The sequence below is a fragment of the Meles meles genome, chromosome 17 (genome assembly GCF_922984935.1).
Source record: "Meles meles chromosome 17, mMelMel3.1 paternal haplotype, whole genome shotgun sequence".
Taxonomy (NCBI): domain Eukaryota; kingdom Metazoa; phylum Chordata; class Mammalia; order Carnivora; family Mustelidae; genus Meles; species Meles meles.
In genome coordinates, this window is record NC_060082.1 from 56,476,346 (window position 1) to 56,494,820 (window position 18,475).

Sequence of the window (18,475 nt, forward strand, 5' to 3'; positions counted from 1 at the left end):
ATGTTACAGCCAGTAGACTCTCAGCACAGTTTCTGTCAGCCACATTTACCCCAATTTTACTCAGTAGAGCTGTTAGGAGATGTTCAAGGATACAAAGAATATAATATCTACTTTAGCTTTTCCCCACCCCACCCCACTGGCTTTCAAAGCAAGAGATAGGTAGCATTATTAGCAGATATGGTCATAAATAACACCTTTCCACAGCCTAACATTAGAAAATCAAACACCAATTATAAGCAGAGTTTCTAAATATTCAGTTAATGCTGTGGAATGCTTTGTTTCAAAAACAGCAATTCTGTGGCTTCTCTTTATTTCACTCCTTGCATAAAACCAAGGAGAATCCATGTTTAATTCACATACGTAGTTCTGGTTGGTACAAGCTTAACTTATAGGAATCAAAGGAATTAAAATTTGTCATTAAGAAAAGATTTTTAAATTATGACAAAAATATGAATAAAATCTACATATTTCTTAGGGATATGGATAAAATGAATCAAGTTTCATGATTGTTAGGGGATTCCCTTTCAAGGACATAGTACATAGAGGGTACAAGGAGCTTGTGTCTCTGAGGTTATAAAGGGGGAAATTAGAAAACAACAGTTCATTTCAAGATGACTGATATGTAACTGCTGACTAAAGGGAAGATGTTCAAAATATTTTGCACATTATTAACTTAGAATCAATCTAAACACCTTCTATATTAAATATTTAGAGAAATTTCCATGACTTTTCAGCTCAGGGCTATACTAGGTTACTATTTTTTATGTATTTGAAGAGAATCCAAAAAATGAAACTAAAGCCAAGAATTATTTTTTAGGTTCTGGATTTTCAGTTCGGAGCTATGTTCTTTTATTAAAATATCAGTAAGAAATTACTACTTTTTCTTAAATTCAGTGACTTACATTTTTAAAAAGCTGCAGCCCCTAGAGAACTGTATTCAAGTTGAATTCAAACCCCAACTTTAATGTATGACTATTGATTTTATAAATATCTTTGTCTAGTAAATGGCAAAAATTGTAACTTCTTATAGAACATGATGTTGAGTTGGTACCATAGTAAATTGCTTAGTAAAAATAGAAAGACTTTAAGTCTCATGTGAGAGATTGTATTTGGGGGAAAAAAGACAAGTAAAGTTTCTAGTGTTATTTTCCTAGTTTCTCCAAAGAGTTGATAGTTATCACTGCTCTTAAAATAAAGATGATTTTAACTTAAGAGACTGTATTTTAACACTGAACACTGAATCAAGATAAATGCACTTATCTGAACATCACATTTTTACACATACTAAAAAAACAAAACAAAAAACTCCCTAAAGTGTAGTGAAAAGATTATATAAATTGTAAATGAAACTATATTTGAGGCAGCACAGAACCAGAGGTCCCCAGCAGAAGACTTCTTCAGCAACCGCCTTCACAGACAGGCCTCCTGCCGTGACCTGCAGATACCTTTCACTGTGCACCCACAGTCTCAGAGTAACAAGAGACAAGTCTTGCTTTTTGCCTCTATGAACTGGGATGTCATTATTGTAGAGAAGAGGCATAATTTAAAGAGTGAAGACTACTCATCCAAAAAGTTACAGAGTGTTAAACTTACTTTATGGAATTAAACACAGCATTCATCCCAAGGAAGCTGCATATAAGCTATGGTAGTAGAACCAGAGCAGGTAAACTTCAGAGCTGAAAGGATTTTCTCTGGAAAAAAAACAAAAACAAAACAAAAAAACAAAAAAACACACAAAAACAAAAAGAAAGGTAACTTTCTTAAAGATTAGAGTTATAGAATCATTCTGTTGTATTTTTTGTCTTGTTTTAATGGGCCAAAGTTCAGTTAACTCACTCAGATTAGAATCTATAATTCTGTTGACTGTTCAGGACTGCAGTAGTCGTCTTGGGATTTTCTATGGAAGTATGTACAGATTTTCCTCATGGAGCTGGGAGTAATAGTGACCTAGAAAAAGAAAGTTTAGATTTCAGAGATTTTCCAAGATAAAGTTCAGCTGTTAACTCGAACAAGTTATCACTAAAAGGCATTTTAAATTACAATGTCTAGAAATTGGATTATTTAGTCAGTGAGCTTTCAGTCCCAAATATTTTGATGGCAATGTGTCTTCTGGCTGATTTGTACTGAATTTAATAAAAACTGAACAGGTAGTACACAAGGATGGAAGGAACAGATTTTTCATGTGAATGGAAAATATTCACCAGTTAAACCTTCTAGTAGGAACCAAAGGTTATAATAACCCTCCTCCTTAAAATCAATGAGTAAATCACCCTCCCAAATTTACAAATGGGATAGTGATTCAAATGGCAGCTGCTACTCTCTTTGGAAGAAATCTACATTATCATCATGCACATAAAGCAGAAAATTCTTTTAAAGAAATGTTAGCTTCAAAGACTGAAATTATAAAACCAGAAATGTATGGGACCAGCACACTATTTTTGAAAGCCTTTAAAATTAACACATTAGTGAAAACAATTTTTCACTGAAATTATTTTTCTGCTAACACAAAGCTGAGAACAGTTCCTCTGGAAAAAAATAAGAAATTTGATTAGGGGTAAAAAACAGGTACAGTGATAATTTTGAAAGAAGAAAGGAAAGACTGCTTATAGCTAGTTCTTTTTTTTTTTTTTTTTTAATGTTCTGTAGCAAGGTCTTGGTTGGAGCTTGTGTTTGAAGTAATCTTTAAAATATTTCTGGTTTATTTTTCCTCTAATTATGGGTTCATGACAGTAGGAGGGGGATATGAACACTTATTAAACTAGAACTGGCCTGAGGATATCTTGCCTTTGCCTTTTAGATTCTTGGAATGGATTTTAATCATTCTACCGTCTGCTCCTTAACACAGAGCAAGAGCTACTGTGAAGCACAGCAGAACTTCCCTTAACCCATCTCGCCTAAACTTGCAAAGTGATTACCTAAAGATTTTTAGTTTTTTTGACTGGTGCCCAAACTCACCCAATGCTCATAGCTACTCCCCCCACCACCATTAATAACGAGTCACTTGCTTTCCAAGGTTCACAAACCTATTTTCTGTCAGCAGTACATGTTTTTGAAATTGTTTAACTGAAATTTATGCCAGTCTATGAAATGAGTCCTAAAAAGGTAAGTGAAACTAAGGTGAATGTTTTAAAAGTACAGATAGAGGTGAATTGCCAAAAATACTGGTGTGAGCAAGATGACTGTAAAAAAGATCGGAGAAAATCATAAAAACCTGGAAGGATTCTACATTGAAATTGCTTTGTAAGGGTCTAAATTTCACTGTATTTTAAATAATCATAAACTGTAATTACAAACTGGGTTTTAATTTATGGATTTTGGCAACTTGCCCACAAATGTCAGCTTTATCTATAAAAAGGAAGGGAATCCATAAAAAGTGGTGGCCAGGGGCTGGGGTGGGATGGGGAGGGAATAATATCAAACAATGAAGAGGGAATCTTGGAATTGATATACTAGAGGATGATGAAGGCTTTGAAGAGTCAAGCAACAGGGCTAAGGGCTATAGACCTTGACAAAAGTTTTTTTTTTTTTTTTTAATCAATTAATTTATTTGAAAGAGAGGGAGAGAGAGTGAGAGTACGCACCCTCAAGTGCAGGGTAAGTGGGGATGGGGGAAGGGGCAGGGGAGAGAAGACTCCCTGCTCAGCTGGCAGCCAGGAGGGCTGGAGATCATGACCTGGAGATCACGACCTGCACCGCAATCAAGAGTCAGAAGCTTAATGGGAAGAGCCATTCAGGCGCTCCTGGACTTGGACAGAAGGCATTTTGATGGGAGTAAATAGGGTAGCTAAATAATGAAATACAGCAACACCCTGTTCCATTTGAATTTCAAATAACTTTTTAGTATAAGGAATTTTTAGTATAAATATGTCCCATGCAATATCTGTCTCAAATTTTTATGTGCTAAATCTGGCAACCCTAGGTATAAATAGATTTACCGAAAAAAAAAAAAAAAAAAAAAAAGAAAAAAGAAAGCATCCTGACTTCTGAGAAGGGATTTGTGTCTGACCTTTCAGAAAGAAGTTAAGGAATGTATCTTCTCACTGGCCCCTTTCGAGTTAGGAAATGCATCTTCCCACCACTGCCAACTTACCGGGCCCGGAGAAGTCTTTCCGCTCTGTCTCCTGGAATTGGGGGTCTGGGAGGATGGGCTCCGCGGAGACGAATTTTCAGCCTTCCGTTTGGCTGCCATAGCCAATAACCAGTTTTTATTCTCTGGGGAGCTATTCTCTTTGCCTACCACCTCAGACCCTTCTCCACAAGATCCCAAAGGAAGAGGTAGTGTTCCGCAGCTTTCTGAAGCATAAGGACTGGCAGGAGAAGGAGGCTCTGAGATACTCATACTAGCTCCTTCAATCTTGCTTGGTTTGGCGGGACCTAGAGAGTCCTTACCAAGGTCTTCCTGGTTACCAGCAAGGCAACAGAGATCCAAGTGAAGCTTTTCAACCGGGTCATCAAGCTCAGTCACACAGTTGCAACTCTTCACACACTTCTGTTTCACACTCTCCAGACAACTTGAGTCTAGCCTCCTCTTTACTCGATTTCTAGACTCTGAGCAAGCCACTGCTTGGGAGGATTTCAGACTCACAGGAATGAGGGCTTTTCTTGGAGATGTGATTTTGGTCTCAGAAGCAGGTGGCGTGATGGGCGGTGATGAGGATGGTGTTCGGGTCATCCAGTTTCTAATGGACATCTTGAAAGACGAGGGTGGCTTCGGAGAGACGGAGGAGACAGAGCCTCTTCTGCTGACAGGAGACCGAGCTTTGGCAGGAGGGGTTTTAATAGAGAATGTAGGAGTATTTGAAGGAAGAGGGAGGTCTCCTGCACAGCTTGGAGCACAAGCTGCTGATGATGGGGAAGAAATGGATGGACTGCTCTTTACTCTGGGTGCTTTGGCAGGAGTATTCTGGCTACTTGTCACTGTCACTGAAAAAAAAAAAAAAAAAAAAAAAAGAGTCACAAAAATCAGAAGTGAAATTCAGAAAATTCCTGAATTCTCATCAAGGAAATTTATAACTAACTTACTCATACAGGAATGGGTTTCCAAGTGAGTAGGTTATATAAATCATTGGATTCTATCACTGTGATAGAATCCAATCACAGTGATGGAACTCTTCTCTATGTCTCTTGTTTACAAGAAACAGCAAGTACTTTAGGCAAATTCTTTAAAAACTTCATGCTTCTTCCCCCTTGTCCCCCTTGGGCCCCACCACAGACAACTCTGTATTTTCTTACTTTCCTTCTGAGCTTTTTAGATTGCTGAAATAGTGTTCTTATCTCCAGTAACAAGGAAAGGCCATCAGTTTATTTTCTAAGTCACAAACTCTTTGAATTATAACTCTGATATTTAATTCAGTTTACCGAATTGCATTCATATGCAATTGAATTCAGGATGAGCTGACATAAAAATACAATCTCTCTCTTAGTTAGAGTACAGATTTACAAGCATTAATTTCAGGCATTTAGTTATCCTGTATGTTCTACCCTGTGCTTTTTTACTAATGAAGCAGTTTTGCCTTGAGATAGAGAAATTCTACAAACTGACTTTTACCTGAACTTTTCCCATCAACCATATTTTTAGAAATGGCCAAAGTGATACCACTCCTTCAATAAATCATTCCTGGAAAACCCCATTTTTTTTTTCTAAAGATTTTATTTATTTGACAGAGATCACAAGTAGGCAGAGAGGCAGGCAGAGAGAGAGGAGGAAACAGGCTCCCCACGGAGCAGAGAACCCGATGTGGGGCTCGATCCCAGGATGCTGGGATCATGACCTGAGCCGAAGGCAGAGGCTTTAACCCACTGAGCCACCCAGGCACTCTAAGGAAAACCCCATTTTTGTCGTAACATGATATATAAGGGAAGTTAGTGACAGGACTTGTCCCTAAAGCATCTGGTCATGGTTCTCATATTCATGTTCTAAAGCTTGATTAGCTATTACTTCAGGAGAACAGAAACTTTTCATTTTTTCACTCCTCAGAGCAGATCAACAGTCACCACACAGCCCCTATAGTCATTAGTTCTATTAACGTGGGCTGAAGGATATGGTTAAGGCAGAAAGTCCTAAAATAGTATGGGTTTTACAACATGCAGGTTCTAAGACAGAATTAGGGAAGAAGGAAAAGCTGGGCCGGGGCAGCTGGGGTTGGGCCACACAGATAGCTAAGTTTCTGATACTCAGGCAGGAGACCTCTGAAGTATTTACTGAAGGTCAGCGGGGTATCTGATATGGGGGAAAGCTAGGGCATTTCTCTTTCTTTAGGATGTTAGAATGAAGGAAGGATTGGACAATGGGGGTTCAAAGAGAAGATTTTATTAGCTTGTAAGGTTAACAAAACTCTAGGACAAATTTAAATCTTTTTAAAAAAACAGTAATTAGATTATTTAGATAATAAAAGTTCATGGTAACAAAACAAAAAACACAACCAAGCAGTTAACAGAAGGGAATAAGGTGAAAAGTCAAAAGTCCTCTTTTTTTTTTTTTTTAAATATTTTATTTATTCGACAGAGAGAAATCACAACTAGGCAGAGAGGCAGGCAGAGAGAGAGGAGGAAGAAGGCTCCCCGCGGAGCAGAGAGCCTGATGTGGGGCTCGATCCCAGGACCCTGGGATCATGACCCGAGCCGAAGGCAGAGGCTTTAACCCACTGAGCCACCCAGGCGCCCCAAAAGTCCTCTTTTTAATCTTCCCATTTTACTCATATTCTTGTGCAACCCACAATTTTCTATAAGCCTGTTAGTACACACGAAGGTACATCATACCTTAAAAACCCAACAATGGATTATTACACACATACTCTGCAATTTGCCCTTTTCTCTTAAAAGTGTTATCTTTTTCTCTGTGTCTCCTCATCTACATTAGATGCACTGCATTCTTTTTAGCCGCTATTCGGTACATCGCTATATTGGCGCATCGATTTAACACGACAGGCCCAACGAGCACATCATCTACTGACTCTCCGCTGACCCTAAGCACTGCATGAGATCTGGTGACCCGGGAGCATAAACTGTTTTACTATCCTAAAAGCTTCCTGAAAGTCAGTTCCTTTGAGGAATTAGAGGAGAGCTGACTAATAATCAGTCACTTTGCAGCTCCTTTCTGTATAGAAGTTTGCCACCTGGCCTCACCCCACCTTTTCAGTCATATCATGTACTCGAGATTCTGGGATCCTGTTGCAGGAGAATACTACTGCTTCCTGAAAAAGCTTCGCCCTGTCACATCTCTGTCTTTGTTCATGTGGCTTTCTTGCCAAGCCTGCCCTTTCTTGGCCAGGCAAAAATTCTCATGTTTCAAGCTCTGATGACATCGGTAACTTCATTGTTACACAATTCACAAACTTCTTTCATTGTCAAGAATTCACAAACTTCTTTCCTCCTCTCCCACAGTAAGTAGGTTCCTTTTGTTTATGTAGCTAGGAGCAGTGTTAATACTGTGCCAAAGCTTTTGTATCTGCCCCCTGGACTAGACTGTGAGCACCTCGGGGCAGGTGATGATGATTTACTCATTTTTTTAAGCCTAGTGTCCCTATAGCACCCAGCAAGGAATTATTAAACAATTTTTTTTAAAATGTCATTACTTCTGAGACAGATGATGGTGAGGTACCAGGCATCGAAAAACAGACTCTAAGTATTCTGCTGACTGGTGAGACTATAGCAAGCACACGAGATAGAACAGGTAAGGTTTCCTTCTCTTTACCATAAGGACAATCATCTTTGTCACTAACGCCTAGACCAGAGGTTCTCAATCCTGACTACATACAAGAATTACTTGGAGCTTTAGAAAAATACAGGTACTTGGTCCCCATCCCAGTCCTACTGAACAATCTCTGGGGATACACAAACTTGTAAAAAGCTCCACCACTGGTTACGATGCACAGCCGGGCTGAGAACCCTCCACCTTGACAGTGCTGAGATTGCTGGCTGAAACGGCGACACAAGAGCAAGTGACAGAGCAGGTGCTGGCTGGGAAAGTAGGGCAGAGGGAAAAGGGGCCGTGCCTTCGGTTTAAAGTCTCCTGGCTGGTGTGCTAAAAGGGCCAGAGAAGATATGAAGCCTGGGACAGCAGTGAAGGTTTGGGGTGGCAATTAGAGTCAGGAAAGCAGAGAACCATAATTTTCAAAATGGAAGTGTGATTAGCGGTAGCCCGTCTGCTGCTGGAAGCTGGGTTACAGGGTTGAATAGCCAATGTACCAGCCTTTGCCTTTCAGATGGGGTTGCTGCTCTACAGAGCTCTTCAAGAGAACTCTAGCAGCGTCCAGAAATAGAGAAATCTAGGTATAACTCTTGGTCAGCTTTTTCTTTTCTTTCTTTCTTTTTTTTTTTTTAAATATTTACTTATTAGAGAGAGAGAGAGCGCACACAAGCAGCGGAGCGGCAGAGGGTGGGGGGGGGAAGCAGGCTCAATTCCAGCACCTTGGGATCATGACCTGAGCCAAATGCAGATGCCTGACCAACTGAGCCACCAAGTGCCCCCCTTGCTCCAGTCTTAACTCGATCTTTGCTTTCCTATGTTGAGTCCTAAAGGAGGCAGTAAGGCAGAGTGCTTCTAAGCATGGGCTCTAAACCCAGACTGCAAGTGTTTAAACTCTGGTTCTACGACAACTTGATGGCTGTGTGACCTTAGACAAGTCCAACTTCCTTGAGCTTCAGTTTTAGTGGTTTGGCGAACTAAATAAGATAATCCATGTGGGTCCCTAGAATGATTGTGCCAATACTCAATAATGGCTAAATGTTGTTGTTGCTATTATTTTGGTCCAAATGTGGATCAACATGTGTAACTTCTTTTGTGACTTGGCTTCCAAAACTAAATAATTAATGACACACTAAAAATACTTAGTTAAGCAACTCACTTTTCATTAATATTCTTAAAATGGTTACTGCAATTAACACAGAAATGCCACCCCTGAGAATCTATTTTAATGGGATGGGGGAACACTTAATTCAGAAAACAATTTTCACAAAATACTGGAAACATAATATCCAACTATGACAGAGTAAATGAACTATGGAACATTTACTCAGTGGACTATTTTAAATATTTTGCTATAAGGTAACATAGAAAATACTTAGGACATAAGTTCAGTGAAAACAACCTCAAGAAATCCAAGTGTATTTACAGTACAAACATGATTCCGTTAATAAGAATCTCTCTGTGGAAAAGGAGGAAAAATCTCAAAAAATAACTTAAAGTGTCAAAATTGTGAGTGGTGGAAACACTGATGGCTGTTTCCTCATATGATTCTTCTCTTTTTCATTTCCCCAAATTAGGGAAATATAAGTAAATATAAAGACAAGGCAGCAAATAGACATCCATGTTCATGGGTCACAAGACTTAACACATCATTAAGGTGGCAATATTCCCCAAGGTGATCTATAGATCCAATGTAATTCATATCAAAATCCTAGAGGATTATTTTGCAGAAATTGACAAGCTGGTTCTAAAATGTGTATAGAACTATAATAGGACAAGAATAGTTAAAATAACCTTGAAAATGAAGAAAATTGGGGGACTCAGCCATTCCGATTTCCAAACCTGCTACAAAGCTACAGTAATCAAGACAATGTGGTATCAGCATAAGGACAGACATACACATCAATGGAACAGAAATGAGAATCTAGAAATAAACCCTTACATTTATGGTCAACTATGTTTTGGCAAAGGTTTGAAAACAATTTATGCGGTAAAGAATAGTCTCTTTTAAAAAGTGATACCAAGAAACCAGGATATCCATGTATAAGAATGAATTTTGAACCTTACCTCATATCATACACAAAAATAAACAACACAATGGACCAGAGGGCCATAAAACTAAAAAACTCGTAGAATAAAATATAGGAGTAAACCTTTAAGACCTTGAGTTAAGCAATGGTTTCTTAGATATAACAAAAGCGCAAATGACAAAGGAAAAGACAGATAAATTAGATTTCATCAAAATTAGAATTTTTTTTGTCAAAAAAACACCATTAAGCAAGTAAAAAGACAACCTATAGAATAAGATAAAATATTTTCAAATCATTGTATGACAAGGGACTTATATCCAGAGTATATAAAGAACACTTTTTTTTTTTTTAAGATTTTTATTTATTTATTTGACAGAGAGAGATCACAAGTAGGCAGAGAGGCAGGCAGAGAGAGAGGGAAGCAGTCTCCCTGCTGAGCAGAGAGCCTGATGCGGGACTTGATCCCAGGACCCTGAGATCATGACCTGAGCCGAAAGCAGCGGCTTAACCCACTGAGCCACCCAGGCGCCCCTAAAGAACACTTTTAACTCAACATTAAAAAGACAAATAGCCCAATTAAAATGTGGGCAAAGAATCTGCAGAAGCGTTCTTCCAAAGAAAATATACAAATGGCAAATAGGCACGTGAGAAAATGCTCTATGTCATTAACCATGAGGGGAATGAAAATCTAAACCACAATGGGATACCACTTCACATTTACTAGGAGGGCTATACTTAAGACAAACAGTAAGAGCTAGTAAGGATAGAACGACATTGGAATCTTCATTTTGGATGCTGAAAAAACTCTAGAATGAGATTGTGTTGATGACTGCCTCATTCAATATCCTAAGGGCCACTGCACTCTGTACTCTAAATGGGTGGGCTTCTGATATATGAACGTATCTTGACAAGGCTCTAATAAAAAGCCTCAAGGGGGAAGAAAAGTATAGGAAATAAAAAGTAACAGCAGTTTACCATGTAACTCCATTCTGAATAGAAAAAAAAAATAATACTAACTCTTGATCAAACCAAAATTATGATCTTGTATCGGAAAGACAGGGGAATGGGGAGCGAGCAGGTATTTGGAGTGGTGGAGATACAGAGGGCTAAACCCTCCTCTCCCATAGTAAGAAGCCAACAGATAACGTTGAAAACTGCACCAAAACAAACCCCTAAAGAAACAGAAATGTACAAATATTATTTAGAGACGTACATATCAAAGAATCAGCTATAACATTTGACAGTGGCTACCCCTGAAAAAGGGGAACTGTGGGGCAGGGTGCCTGGGGGATGTTTTTTATCTTATTCACTGCTGTAGGACTAGTTGACTTGTTTAACTATGATACAAATAAAAAACCTTTTTTTTAAAAGAGAGGAAAAACCAAAAATAAAAGCATCAAAGGTTTTACTGAAGTAGACTCAGAATAAAAGACCCCTCTGGAGTCCAGTTCTGCTTATAGCAACTTGTAAGACTCTAAGTAAGTAAGTCATTAGAAAAATGAGTATATATTCCGTCTCACCTTCAACTCCCCATTACCTTAGGCCTTGATGGCTAATGTAAAATTGATCCTTAAGCTTGAATTTCAAGCTTATTACTATGTATCTATTGATAACATCAGAATCCCCTCTGGCTGGCTCAGTGCTTGGAAGACTTCTGCTCTTAATGCACTGTTCCACTCTTCAACCCCGTCTCTGTCAGTTTATGGTTGTTACAAAATCCACATACATGATCCTTCCAATACTTTGCTTGCTCAGTCTCTGCCTCCTTCTACATAGCTTTGTCCTTTCACTCACTCAAGCCCCTTATTTCTTGATGTTACTACTACCAACCTGCAAATCCTCCATTTTCTCCATTTCAATCACCACCTATTTTCCAGCTCACTTTTGAGCAATTCCAAATTCCAGTTCTAAAATTCCTTCATCCTCTGGGGATCCTCAATTTATTCATCTTCCCACTTCAGTACTGTCCCCCAAGTGCCACTATATCCTCACTTCCCTCCTCACCCAGTTTCATTCCTACAGTCAGTCATTATAGTCATCCTCTCCTACCTCCCCTCAGCTCCCTTGCCCCTCACCCCTCACTTCACACTCGTGGACTTAAACCACATCCCTTAAACTCCCCACCTACAGTGTACTTGTACCTGGGAGCAGACACACAACCACGCTGACTGTTCAACTTTCAATTCATGGCTACCAGCCTCCAGTTGACCCACTGCCCAATAACCGTTATTTCCCCAGTCCCTTACTCTTCTTTTCTCTGCATCACTCAGGTTGGACTTTCTTATCTCTCCTTGGATCTCAACCACCTCCTTCCCTATCCTTATTTTCACTTGAAGATCCTGATTCCTATCTCACTAAGAGAAGCTATCAACTTCCACAGGTTCTGAACATCCCACCTACTTCACTGTATTTATATTTTCTACCTTTTCTCTAGTTACTATGGATGACTTTCCATACCCCTGGCAAAGGCCTACCCTTTACTTGTAAATCTGGTATCATCCCTCTCATACTCGAGAACATTGCTCCAGCAAATTTCCCTGCATCAAGTCCCACCTACCACCCCCCCCACAGGATCCTTCCAGTCACACACAAAATGCTGTTAATACAAAGCAAGAACAAACTGTAACACTGCTTCTTCCCTTGGCTACCACTTCATTTCTCTCCTTTCCTTTCTAGCAAAACTCCTTAGAGGAGCCCTCTATTCTTGTAGTCTCCAAGTTCTCTTCTTTGATCCTCCTTAACACCCATCAGACGATAACACTCTGCCAACTGCTCTCGTTAAAAGTCACCAAATAAGCCTGATAGTGCCAAATCTAAAGGCCAATTTTTAGCCCTTGTCTTACATGGAGTTCTAAAAACATTTGACCAAATTCATCCCTCTCTCCATTATTTACTTGGCTTCCAGGATACAATACTCTCCTGGTTTTTCTCTATTTCTGGTTGTGTCTGCTCTTTCAGCCCTCCAATCTCTAAACATTGGGGTGTTCCAAGGCTCAGCTATATCCTCTTTTCTTAGCTATAGCTTCCTTCACCTACATGTTGTTGAATCCCAAACTTATAGCTCTAGCCTCAAACTGCAGAATTAAACGTCTAACTACCTCTCTGATATCTTCATTTGAATGTCTAATAATCATATCAAACAACATATCCAAATGGAACTTTAGCTATTCCCTCCCAAACCTGTTTCTTCTGCAATGATTCCTGTCTAGGTTAACAGCAATTCCATTCTTCCAGCTTCTCAAGTCCTAAACTCTGAAGTTATCCTCGATAACTCCCTTACATTCTATATCTGATTCCACACTATATTTACAATATATCCAGAACTTGAAGACTCCTTACCATATCTTTTGCTACCCCTCTGTCCAAGTCACCATCATTGCTTTCTGGATTATTTCAAAGGACTTCAAAATTAGCTTCCAGCTTTTACACTGATCCCTTTATAATTTGTTTTCAACACAGGAGTAAAAATAATCAAGTTAGGAAAAGTCAGATCATGATACTCCTCTATTTAAAACTCTGCAATAGTTTTTTAATCTGTCAGAATAAAAGCCCAAATCATACAAGAACCTCATTTTCCACTACTATTCCCCTCCTCTCCTTAGCTTGCTCTAGTCACAGGGGCTCTAACCACATTAGCCTCCTCGAGGAACAAAAAATATATCAGGCCTACTCCTGCTTAAGGGCTTCCGTGCTTGCTGTTTTATCTGCCTGGAATGTTCTTCAAAATGTCCACATGGCTCACTATTTCACTTCCCTTACTCAAACGTCATCTAAACATTGAGGCCTCCCTGGGCACCTAATTTTCCAGTGTTCCTTTTTTTCATAAGTATTTATAGTTACCTGCCATAGTACATATTTTCTTTTCTTGTTCATCTGCCTCTCATACTAATCTGTAAGCTTCATTTACATCTTTGGGATTTTTGATTCTTTTGTTCATTGCTAAATCTCCAGCAACTCAGAGCAGGGCCTAGCACATCACAGGTGTTCGATAAATACTTTGGAAATAAGTGATCCACCACTGTATTCCAGTGTCTCTTGTAGATGATAAACATAGTAGTGCTCAGAAAATATTTATCGAAAAGAATGTAAAGAAAGATGGTGCTTTCCTTTAAAAATATATCAAGCAAGATCAAAATTAGCTTATCACTCTGCATTGTAGAATGAAACCAATCAAACCATAAGCAACATAGAAAAATGCATGGGATCCTTACCTAGGTCAGCTCTGGCTTCTTTTTTCTTCTGAGAGGCCCAACCCACTATGGAGAGTTTATCTCCTCCTGACTTCTCCTCTAAGCCTCTATTCAAGCGCCAGATTTTCAGTGTATTGTCATCAGAGCAGGTAGCAATCTAATGAGAATCAGGAAGGAAGTTAAGAAGTTTCAATCAAAGATTTATAACAAAGTAAAAAGTAGATCTTAAGGACCCATGACTAGAGAATTATTTTGTGTGATATACCAGGATGTAGAAAATGAGATCTAAAAAATCATATACTTCATCCCTTGCTTTTAGGAATCACTCCAAATTTCCAAAGGACTCTATTTTCTTTATAATTCTGATGGTATGCCTTTCGTTACCAGTCACATCTTACCTGACCTAAAGCCCTACTATAAAATCAGGTTCATTTCGTTTTACTCTCAAAAACCTGGGCAAGTCATTATCTTCATCACTTTCTATATAATTATGAAATATAATTATGACACCCTTTTTTATTTCCTCTCTTAAATGATAAACCAGTATATGCCACCAACATTCAATTTCTACCACTTTCTTTTGAATTCTACATGTTCTGGCTAACTGCTAAAGTAATGGGATCATTTCCAAGATCAGGCTTAGTCCGTGACTCTAGTAAGCTGGGACAAGTAGAATGAAACCATTCTTTGAGATTCTTTTTCAGATAGGTAAAGGAGCAATCTGGGAAAACAACAAGTTCACTAGGCTGAAAGAAGTTAAAAATAACCTTTGCCCCTTTAAAAATATCTGGCCATTCCCGATCTTGGTCCCAAGCCTTTTATGGCAGAGAAAGTCCAGCTTGAAGAGCTTGTGGCAAATGGCCACTGGTACCAGAGCTGTTCCCCAGCATTTGTTTATATAATTTCTCTATTTCAGTCACTGAAGAGAGAGAAAAAAAAGAACACATGTTCTCTTAAGTCTTGGCCCCCAAGAGACTGGCAACTTTTTCCTTTCCTTACTGGGAGGCCAAAAGAAGACATACATATTTAACTGCTCAAGAAGAAATGCCTGGAATCCCCAGTTACTCTATGGTCTATTAACAAGAATTATTTCCAGAGCACCTACTGTGAGTGTGACAATTTACATTGTTTATGTTGTTTAATTCTCACAATGTGAAAAGCCTTGAACTCCAATAACCTCATCTACAAAATAAGAATAAACTTATTTGCCCAAGGTCACCACAATGAAGTGGCAGAGCTAGAACTGAAAATTGTTCTAACTTCAAAGGCTAGATTTTAAAACCTTATTTTACCTTCTTAACTCCAGGCTAGGAACAAAGTTATTTAACAAAATTTTTTTTAAAGAAGTATAGGTAAACAGCCCTGTCATTACCTATGAGTCTTTTCTGTGCACATATAGATAAGGGCAATATATGATAGTTGAAAAAAGAGAACGTAAGTGAGTAATTGAAAAACTCTCTTAGTTCTACAAAGATACAAAACTCCATGTTAAAAGCAGATTATTTCACTGGGAGGTACATCGAATCAACCTCAGAAGAAAAATGTCATTGGGATGTAATTATTGGTGAAATCTGTAGGGCTGACCACAGCAATGGTTATACAGATATAGAAACAAAAAGAAATCCACAGCAGTACTGGAAAGCTAGCAGGGATGCCACGAATAGACCAGACCGTAAGAAGTTTCTAGAAGATAAAAAACAGATGGGAACAAAACCTCAAAACTTCATAAATGAAAGCGGAGATATCCACAGAAGTGATATTTCTTGTAAACCCCAAATAACCCAAAGACCAGAGGCAGTAGGGGCTGGGAGAATGAGTGGAACTTGGGCCAGTATTTATGAAATCCCTACATGTACACAAAGTTCATGTTTCTTGCCTTTTTACATTTCAGGTATTTTATTTGTCTTTAAGTATCATTGTCAAAAAAATTTTTAAGTGAGAAACGTCTAAAACATCTTGGAGCTACTCATATAGGGTAGCCATAGATAACCTACCATATTACAACTTCATAGTAAGCATGTTTAGGCATGTGAAAACTAAATTTGACTGTGAAGAACAGTCAAGATGTTACAACCTTTAACATACCATGTTGATAGTATGTAGAAAGTTCATAAAACTAGTTTTCCACCTTAGATTTTCAAATGAAATTTAATTACATTAAAAACTTAATTCTATGTTTAGGAAAGGAATTACTCTAGGGAATCAAGAAATCCATTCTTATCTCACCATTTGCAATGACATGGTTGGAACTAGAGGGTATTATGCTAAGAGACAACAAGTCAATCAGAAAGATAGTTATCATACAATCTCACTTATACATGGAATTTAAGAAACAGAACAGGATCATAGGGGAAGAGAGGAAAAAATAAAACAAGATGATATCAGAGAGGGAGACAAATCATAAGGGACTCTTAATCATAGGAAACAGAGGGTTGCTGGAGGGGAGGGGGATAGGGTAACTGGGTGATGGACATTAAGGAGGGCATGTGATATAATGAGCACCAGGTATTATTTAACACTGATGAGTTAGTTGCTGATCTCTACCTCTGAAACCAATAATATATTATATATTATTAATTGAGTTTAAATTAAAAAAAAATCCATTTTTATTCCTTAGGGTAAGTTTCTCTATTGGTAGAGAAAAGTAGAATATGTATGGTTAACGCAGACATAGATCCCGGATGGCCTCTAGATCTTTCAATCCCTAAAAATAAAAGTCTGTGTAACTCTCAAACTAACCTTGGGAAAATCTACAGCTCTGTGATCTATTTTTTAAACCAATGACAGAGATTTATTTACAAACCTTTGTGAAGTCTGATGGACACCAGCACACAGATGTGACCTCTTGAGAGTGACCCTGGAGCACAGTAGGAGGATGCCAAGGTGTGGAGACCTATCACACCAAAAAGAAAAAAAGTAAGTCAGCAGAGCAGTATTAGGTCTCTCAGATAGAGCCTTTGAATCTCTCCACATTTGTGTCTTACAGAGTTGTTACCAAAGATCTCTAGGTACACCTAGTTATAGCTCAGGAAAGAGTCCTAGTGGGCAATAAAAGTATTTGTCATTAATCTAAGAAAACAGAATGAAAATAGCCAAAATCAGTTAATAATATCAATTTAAATACCAGGGCAGGTCTCATTTCAATTCAAGACTACGTAGCTACATATATTTTGACTGAAATTCAAGAATGACATTGTTCCTCACCCCTTAGCTGGAAAACTTTCTATAAGGATAGGGTTCAGCTGTTAGGTAGTATGAATTTCAAGTGGAGTCCTGTTTTTACATAGCCTAGACATTTTCAGATCTTTTCTAATCAGCTACTTCCAGGAACACTACATTAAATAAATCCTGAAGGCACCTCGGACATACTACCAGTTCTCTGGCAACAAGGGGACAGTCTTTCACCCAAAAGACTCATGGATTTTTACGAAAGTCCCTAAAGTTATACCCCTTCATTTTGAAGGAATATAAACCATATACTTTTACATGGCATTTCGGTATCTTTTTTTTGGGGAAAAAAAAAATCCTCTAAAATTTCATTTTGGTAAATTTGTTTAAAGAAATCTTAAGTTTTCAATTAAGTACTGCCACATCTTAATGAAGCACGAAGGGTCATATCGTGCAGTAGTATACACGTGACAAAGGATCAGATTTCCCCTCTCACCGCATGCCACTAGTGATGCATTTGACAGTTGACTCATTCAAGAGTTGTCAGTCCCTTTCAGAGGCCATGGGAATTAACCAGCACAATATGGCATATAAACTCACGTAACTATTATTAGCACGTGTTTGAAAAAGAGACATTATTCTCTTTTCATTTTCCTGAGGCTCTGAATCATTGCTCATCTGTATGAAGAAAGTGGAGGCGACTCTGGAAAGAATATTTGCAGAGAATGACTAAGAAAACCTAATAGATGCCTTCAATTGTAGTGAAGCGAGTCAACACACTGATTCATAAGGTCATCCGACTCAATTATATTACTACTCCTCTCTTGGGTTAAATGGCAGATGTAATGATTCAAAAAGCAAAAGAATAGAAAGAGCAGAGTCTAATTTGCCTTGCTGGGTTAATTAGAGTTTAACAGAAAAAGCTTTTTCCTGAGTATTATCTAAAAGGATCTCACTTTCTGCCTCCTACAATGGCACAGAGAACAATAACTCATTCTCTCACAAGGTAGCGTATTTTAGAAAAGACTTTCAAGATAGTCTCTTAAGTATTTCAGGAGCCACAGAAATTCTCCTTCCTCCTGCATTTGAGATGGCCCCAGCCTATTAAGTTTCTCTTCACCCAAGGCTCAAGCAGGTCTGTTAGCAGCAAATTTAAAGGGTGAGAAAATCCTAATGTCCCCTTGACCGACCCTCCCTGGTAGCAACACATTCTTCTACTCCACTGGTTTACTCTGGTTGTGGCGTTTAGCCTGTCATTTCAAGATATTGCCTCTTCTTCAATTTTCTAGGCATTACAATACCTAAGGGAATCTAAACATGTATACAAAGGATTAAAATAAATTTCAAGAAAAACCATCACATTCGCCAACAGAGTATATGCACATTTTTGCATTTATCTA

General features: G+C 38.4%; 1 protein-coding gene across 1 annotated transcript in view; it reads right to left on the reverse strand.

Annotated features, from left to right (window-relative positions):
* Positions 1-1,836: 1,836 nt before the first annotated feature.
* DTL (denticleless E3 ubiquitin protein ligase homolog) overlaps positions 1,837-18,475 on the reverse strand; it is a 40,628-nt gene continuing 23,989 nt past the window's right edge. Inside the window, exons 12-15 of the mRNA XM_045981980.1 lie at positions 16,711-16,800; positions 13,929-14,064; positions 4,091-4,923; positions 1,837-1,947 (exon numbers count right to left, since the gene is read on the reverse strand). Coding sequence (XP_045837936.1) covers positions 1,849-1,947; positions 4,091-4,923; positions 13,929-14,064; positions 16,711-16,800 — 1,158 coding nt within the window. The 3' untranslated portion in view covers positions 1,837-1,848. The remainder of the gene's footprint in view (positions 1,948-4,090; positions 4,924-13,928; positions 14,065-16,710; positions 16,801-18,475) is intronic.